Source organism: Corvus brachyrhynchos, unplaced genomic scaffold (genome assembly GCF_000691975.1).
Source record: "Corvus brachyrhynchos isolate BGI_N302 unplaced genomic scaffold, ASM69197v1 scaffold283, whole genome shotgun sequence".
Lineage (NCBI taxonomy): Eukaryota > Metazoa > Chordata > Aves > Passeriformes > Corvidae > Corvus > Corvus brachyrhynchos.
In genome coordinates this window covers 3,098,473-3,105,980 of record NW_008237409.1, presented here as the reverse complement: position 1 = coordinate 3,105,980, position 7,508 = coordinate 3,098,473, and the positions used below count along the sequence as shown (strand labels likewise).

At 52.7% G+C, this 7,508-nt stretch overlaps 2 protein-coding genes across 3 annotated transcripts in view; both read left to right on the top strand.

Moving 5' to 3' along the window:
- VPS53 (VPS53, GARP complex subunit) overlaps window positions 1-4,762 on the top strand; it is a 59,809-nt gene extending 55,047 nt beyond the window's left edge. For both annotated transcript variants that reach the window (XM_017730986.1, XM_017730987.1), the window contains exons 20-21: window positions 1,810-1,914; window positions 2,233-4,762. In XM_017730986.1, the coding sequence (XP_017586475.1) occupies window positions 1,810-1,914; window positions 2,233-2,403 (276 nt within the window). In that variant the 3' untranslated portion in view covers window positions 2,404-4,762. The remainder of the gene's footprint in view (window positions 1-1,809; window positions 1,915-2,232) is intronic.
- A 2,589-nt stretch (window positions 4,763-7,351) lies between these two features.
- The window catches only part of FAM101B (family with sequence similarity 101 member B), a 5,865-nt gene continuing 5,708 nt past the window's right edge, over window positions 7,352-7,508 (top strand). The window contains exon 1 of the mRNA XM_017730886.1: window positions 7,352-7,469. Coding sequence (XP_017586375.1) covers window positions 7,352-7,469 — 118 coding nt within the window. The remainder of the gene's footprint in view (window positions 7,470-7,508) is intronic.

The window sequence follows — 7,508 nt, the reverse complement described above, 5'->3', positions numbered from 1 at the left end:
CAGCCTCCTGTAAACCACAGCCAAGGCAAGGGAGGGGTGAGAAGCCCGAGCTGTCCCTCCTGGCCTGCTGCTCAGTGTGGCTCTGCTCCCATGCCCAGGGGAATGTCACAGCTGAGTTTGTGCTCTGCATTCAGGCATTAGTTCTCCAGCTCCTTGCTTTTGGAATAAGGTGACTGAGGTATAAGTGAATTGTAGTCTAAATTTTCTTAGAAATGACCTGAATAAAAATATCCTGCTTTGTGCTAATGGGAACGGGGAAGACTGGTGCCTGTTGCGTACAGAACAGGTCTTTCCTTGGAGCTTATGCGTGAATCAGAAGAGTAATGGAGTTCATTTTTCTGCCCTTAGCATCACGCTGGAGAGGAGAGCAGCACATGGAGTGCTGCAGGTCCCCAGGCTGTGCAGCAGCAGTGGCACTGCTGTGTCACCCAGCCCGTGCTGGCCCTGCTGCTGCACAAAGCACTTGTGGCCCCCAGCGAGGGCTCTGTGTCAGTGTAACTGAGAATCAAACAGCCCCAGGCTAATGGCACTGGCAGCTACAGTGTGTGTTCCCAGGCTTGTTCTGGGGCAGGTAATGCAGGAAGACAAACTTTGGGCCCTTGGACAGCACAAACAAACCCATTCAGCTGAGCCCCACGAAGCACAGATGGGAGCAGGGAGGAGGGCGCCGGACCGTGCACGTCCCGCAGAGCTCTTCCCCTTCTCCTCTGGCTGTGCTGTCTGAAGCTCCAGCTTTTCATCTTGGCAGAAGATTTTTACAAGGGCTGTAAATTAAGGATTTATAAGTGTATACATGGCTATGATGTTTCATTGGTCTGAAGTGCAGGGAAAGAAAGAAATGTCTTGGTGACAGAATACAGTGTGGGGTGAGCTGGGTCAATGCAAACATATGGAAATGTTTTTGGAGACAGGGAAGAGTCTGGTCTGGTGCTGTTTCTGCCCATTTACACACACACATGTGCACTCTTCCCCAGAAAGATGGTTGGCTGCCCAGCATTATCAAAAGATGTGTTCTCTGTGGAGCTTGTTGCTTATGTAAGAAAAGCACATCAATAAGGGATCATCTTTCCAACTTTGAGGCTATTTTGATTTTTTTCCTGTGTTTTTACCATTGCTCCTGGGCAGATGGTGGTGGGGGGTTCCCATCCGTCATCCCAGTCTCTCCATAGGAATGTCCAAGAGGAGCTGCACCCCAAGGGCAGAGTGGCTGCATGTGGCACTGCTCACCCATCGGTGACATATCAGGAGAACTGCAGAGCAGAGAGCTCTGCCCCACGCTGTCCTGGGGACCAAGGGAGAGGCCACAGAGTGTTGTCATGTTCCCCTGTGACACACTGTGTGTCCAGCCTCCAGGCAGGAGGGAGCCAGAGGGACACGCAGCCAAAGTGAGGGTCTGGACTGTGTCCAGGCTCCCTGATCTCTGGGGACTCTGTGAGTGTCACCGCTGCCTCCAGCGCTGTCCCCTGAGCGACTCCCCAGCTTGTCTTCCCCATGCAACAAGATAAAATCTGGAGCTTTAACAATACACCAGTGCCTGCCAGCCCACAGGCCACAAAGTCCTGCTGCTCTTTGAAAAATGATGCAGAGCCCCTGAGCACCACTGCTGTGCTGAAAGAGACCCAGCTTCCTCCCTGCTCCTTAATCTGCTTCTCTTCACTCACCTTTACCTCTCTTATAAGCAGCCTCTTTCTGGTTCCTTAAGCATTTCATTTTAGGAGCCAGTCCTGCTGTCACTCCTGTGCCAGAGTTGACTGAGCACTGCCCTTCGCTCCTGTTATTTGTGTGATCTCTTCTTCCTTGTCTTGGCAGGTGGTGATGGCTCCACATGAGCCCCCAGTTGTGTTTGTGGACAATTACATCAAGCTCCTCGCTGACTGCAGCACTGACACGTTCCAGAAGATCCTCGACATGAAGGTTAGAACCTGTCCAGGGCTTCTGCTCATCCCCTAATGCTGCTTTGGGATCGTTGGGGACTTTTATTTCAGTGTGAATTCAGAGGGTCTTGAGGGTGGGAGGAGCACTGTAAGGCAAACTCTGAAAGTAGAGTTGCTACTGAAGAAAAGATTTCCAGTTCATTCCACATCTTCATACCTGCTCTGCTCCTGGGGCTGAGCTCGGGGTCACCCAGAGGTCTTTGTGCAGCTCCTGGTGGGTGAACAGGAGGTCGAGGTTTGAAATGGGCTGTGCTGCAGCTGCTCCCAGATCAGTGACTCCTGTCCTTTGCTCCCTCAGGGCCTGAAGAGGAGTGAGCAGAGCAGCATGTTGGATCTCTTCCGCCTGCGCCTCCCCGCTCCTCCCCCCGGCGGGGACAGCACCAGCTCCCTCTCACTGAGCGCTCCCACGCCCGAGCAGGAATCCTCTCGGATACGGAAACTGGAGAAACTCATCAAAAAGAGACTCTGAGGGAGCAGAAGGAAACTCTGTGGCTTGGGACTGGTGGCAGTGAGGGGGAGCAGAGCTCGTCAGGCTTGTGATTTACAGTGTGCTGCTGAAACGCCCGTGTGCTGTCACTCCCGATCCCTGTGAGCTCTTAACCGTCGCGTACTGCGACGCTTTCAGACCGAGGAAGAATCTGACCAAGGTGTTTGCCCTTAGCTTAGCAGGAGCGAAACCCAGGACATTCCCAGGTCCACATGATGGAGAAAATAGAGGCATCTGGAAGCCAGCAGCTACAGAAACAATTTAGGTGGATTCAGAGACTGTCTGGCTGTGATATACTTGGTGTCGCAGCTTTTATCCGGGCTGAGCTCCTGCTGCAGCACTGAGGGTTTTGCCTGAGTTCTGTGTTACTGCTCACTCCCTGCTGCAGAGCTTTTCCTCTGATTCATTATTTATTGTGGGGTGGGGGGAACCAACCCCAAACCATCACCGCCACCAAAACCCCAACCCTTTAACAGCTGGGATCCAGGCATCTGCAGCTCCACTGAATCAGTGGGATGCCCAGGAGGGAACCCCAAGGCAGCCTTCTCCCCTGCACCCAGGACAGGCATGCATAAAGCACCGTGAAACAGCAAGGCAAATCCTTTTGAGAACAGGAGGAAAGGGCTGAATTAATGCCTTCTGCACCTTGGCAAAGCTCCTGCCAACCAGCTGGCAGCCTCAGCCGCTGTCACAGCTTAAAGCCCACACAGGACATGTATGGAGCCCTCTCCAGCTGCTTGGTATTTCCCTGGCGTGTGCTGGGCTCACCCACTGTCCCCAGTGGGAGTTCCCATCCTTCCTGGCCAGCATCTCTCCCCGTCTCCACAAAGAGCCCTTCATGTAGCAAGTGTCAGACTGCTCCAGCCCCTCATTCTCACTCCAGCTGGCGTGTCCTGAGCAGGGACATGCCTCCTCAGCACCTCTGCTGACCTGCAAGAAGTGCTGGAAATGTTGGCTCTATCAAGGAGCCAGAGCCCAGGACAGGAGGCTTACAGCAGCCTTAGGCTTCAAAACCCTTCCTCTCCTCCTCCTCCTCTGAGTTTCAGCTTGCAGCAGTGCAGAGGGGAGGAGAACCAGCAGTGAAATATTTTGGATAACCCAGGCCCCTCTTCCCATGGCCCAGCTCCTGGCTCCCAGCCACAGAGCCAGCATGGAGCAGGGTTGGGATCAGTGGATGCTTCCCCAAGGAGTCTTTGTGCAGGGAGGCCTCACCTTGTCATTAGCACTGCTGGATTTCTTCCCAAACTCCTCTGTACCCTTTCTGGGAGACTTGGAAGGCGTATGCCCAACCGTGAATGAAGCCCTCATGGGTGCAGGGCAGATCAACCAGTCGTGCCTGTGTTATTTGACTCAGCTTCACTTGCATGCCCAGGAAGGAGAAGTCCTGTACCGGTGTGGCAGGTGAGGAACAACCATGCTGTCAGATGCCTTCCTGGGAGGGTCATGCTCCCCACCAGGGCAAGTTTGGGCCTTAGGACTGTATTTATTTAGGGGCTGTACTCACAGGGATTGTAAAAATCACTGCTGCACATCAGGAAGGGGGAGTCAGACTCCAGGAACATGAGCTCCATCCACCCACTGGGATGGGGAGTGAAGAGCATCAACAACACCTGTGGGGAGGGACAGCAGTTTCTCATCACTCCAGTTTTACAAATCTGCTGTTGCCTCGTTTATTTCCTCTCCTGATTTCCCGTTGGGTGGCCAAAGAAGGAAGGGTTGAAAGCACATTGGGATTCTGAGCAGCCATTCCCCAAGGACAGATTACCTCAAGGTGCACGTGCAGGATGGCTCACGAGTTACCACACTGCAGAGCTGGAGGGAACATGGCTTTGCAGAGATTCATTATTCCCATGGGGGGATGAATTATTTATTTTAGATGAGTTTTTCTTTGCTTTGTCTAAGGCTAAGTCACTTACTAAATTATGAATAGCTGAAGATGATGTTGAAGTTATCATCATGTGTCTTTCCTAAAGGCTTTCCCCATTTCATTCTCTGCATTACATTCTGTAGATAAGAGGAAATAAAAGGAGAAATTAATTTTTAGTTTCAGCCTTTGAAGAACGCCACAGGGCTGGGGGTTTGGAGTTCCACTTTCAGAGAGCAAATTCACAGTTTTCTACTTTTGCTGTAAGAGTTTTGTGCCCTTGGCTCTTGGGTGTTTATTAGATTTGGCAGGTCTCTATTTGTGCATTAGCTCTTTGGAGTTTACAGCTTTGGGGAATAAAGGATGATTATGTGTTTTCTGTACTAAATGCCACTTTTTATGGTTTCAGGCCGGGGTGTAATTCTGCCTGTATGTGGGGTGTGACACTAAAATGAATTAAATGGTTACTGATGCTCATTGCTGGGTGTTTTCTGTACGGCTGCCACGCTGCAAACCCCAGCGGCCGGGATGGACCTCACCCAAAACGTGCTGGACCCAGCACTCCCTGCTGTCCATCTGCTCCTGCAGCTCCTCTCTGCCTTTTCCACCTTCTCCTCTCCGGCAGCATCCGCATTCACAGCAGCTCCCTGCACCGCGTGGGTGGCTCAGCGCTCCCGACCTTGTGCCCCTAAATAATCGCATCATTTTTGCTGTCTGCCACTGCAGGAGAGATTTCTGAGAGATCCTAATTTTTCCTTTGAAATTAATCAAGGGGCAGTGCCTTTTTCCACGCGCTGCATGACGCTGGAGCAGCTCTTTTCGCTCGCAGAATTAATGACTCATTTGCTTTTCTCCTGCCGGTCCTGCCCCCTCCGCCCTTGGGCAGAGCCTGCGCCGGGCGCTGGGTGTTCCTTTCTTTCCCCAGATTTACAGCCAGGACTCTGAGCATCCAAGTGACGATGTCCCAACCTCCACGAGCTTTTCCTTGGCTCCATGAGGGCGGTGGCAGCAGGGTTGTAAAAGCTGATGAAACCTCAGCAGTTTCGGCCACGTGCTGTCAGCGCTCATCCCTGCAGCGCTGCCGTCAGTCCCAGTGCTGGGTGAGCGCAGCTCCTCTGTGGCACAGCCTGGCATTCCCAATCCTTTGGAAAGAGCTTTCTGTCGTTGGCAAATAACACGGGATCCTTTTGGTTTGCTTCTCCCGGTGACAGCCCCCGTGTGGCATCGTCTGTGGTTGGGTTGCTGATAAAGCCGAGTGCGCCTGGCCTGATGGAAAGTCCTTTATGGAAGGAGGATCTTGATAAGAGGCTTTTATCTGCCCTGTTCTGCCTGTGTGTGGGCAGTTAAAGAGTAAATAATGTGGGCAAACAGGCAGGGGAAGAGATTTCCAATGCCATCAGGGATGGCAGAGGTTGGTACTGTTTGAGAGACTTAAAGCCAGTCAGACTTTGCGAGAGGGCAGAGTACACGTCCTGAAAAGCAGAGCCCCTGTACACAGTGACTCGATAGTATTTGAGTTATTGAGCCGTTAAAATTCTGGTTAAACACTTCCTTTTCATCCTGGCAGGCACATTTGCAGGTCTGGATGTTGGTACTGCAGGAGACCCTCGGGTGGGCTGCAAAGCCCAGAAACGAGAGCTTGGAAGGGCACAAAAAATTTATCCTTTGTGTCAAGCCATGCCAGCATAGGAGGTTTTTTGCTAGTAAATAAGGAGCAGGAAGATTTCCAGAAGCCTGTGGGGCTCTCCTTCTCCCAGGCACTGAGATCCCTCTCACTTGGACCCTGATCCCCATGGGAGTGGCTGTGGGAGCACCCATGGCCCTCGGAGGTGACTGCTGGGATGTGCCACAAGTTCCCTCCTCCTAAATTGCACTTTGTGGGTTGTTGGCAGCGTGGGTTTTCACCCAGGAGCTGCACAGCAGTTCTGAAATGATGATTGTGTTCATCTGGAAACTGCTCCAGTGCCTTCCAAGGCATCTGATTTCATAAAGGGCTTTTATGGGAGATTTTGGAGTGAGGAGTGATCAGCTTTCCTATTGCTTGCAGAGACCAGCATCTCTTTTTTTGGGGGGGGGGGATACACTTAAATCAAAAGGAAGAAAACACCTGTCCAGCACATTTGCTCAGACCCCAAAGATTTCAGTCAAAATTCTTAATGTTCTTTTTCTTTCCATCTGCATTTTTCAGCAAAGACAAACAGCCTCATAGTATTTCTTCAAAGGAATGTAAATTCCTTGAGGAAGTCTCCGGAGTTCCCAGCACCGCATAGCTGCAAACCACAGACGCCTACGGCTGAAAGTTCTGCTCTGCTTTTAATTTTGGGGCAGGGAAGGAATTTTTTTCAGAGGTTTGGGTTCACTTGTGCTGGGCCCGTCAGCCCAGACTGCTGCTTTCTGTGCAGGGGAGTGTTGACTTTGGCCGGCTGCAGAGTTGCTTTCCCTCCACAAGAGTATTCCCCCACCGAATCTGATGACATGGCGCAATTATTTCATTAGGATTTTCCAAAAAAGGTTCCCTCGGTCTCCTGTAGTGCTAGAAAGACCTTTTCCTTCTGTTCTCTTGTTTCGGCTTCGGCAGCTTTGCCTGAAAACTGCAATTAGGGGCGGCAGCTTTGCTGCCTGAGTCCGAATGCTCGGGAGTGGGGAGGGAAAAAGAGCAGCCTGGAGGGAAAACTTGGGCGGCTTAACCCGGCTGCCAAAATCCCTGCTATTGGGGAAAGCACCACTGGAGGTGGAGGCAGCCCACCAGGATCTGGCAGCTCTTTCAGTGCTCCCCAAAATCTCTGCTGGCAGCGCATTGGGATGGTGCACTGTCGGTTGGACCAGGGATGCTGGAGGGCAGCTCGTCGGGGCTGGTTTCACAGAATCCCAAAATCATTTATGTTGGAAAAGACCTCCGAGATCATCGAGTCCACCCCGGGGCCGATCCCCACCTTGTCAACCAGACCAGAGCACTGAGTGCCGCGTCCGGTCTGTCTTTAACCAGGGACGGTGACTCCGCCACCTTCCAGTGCCTAACCCCACGCGGCTGCGGTCGGGCTGGGATGCAGGACGGGGGCTACGGGGATGGGGTCACCGGGAGGACAGGGACACCGGGGAGACGGCGAGAACCGGGACGACAAGGAGTGCCCGGAGGACAGGGACAGTAGCGGGACCGGGACACCGGAGGGATACAGGGACACCGGTGGGACACGGGCCGGGACACGCCCCGCCCCTGGCGTGG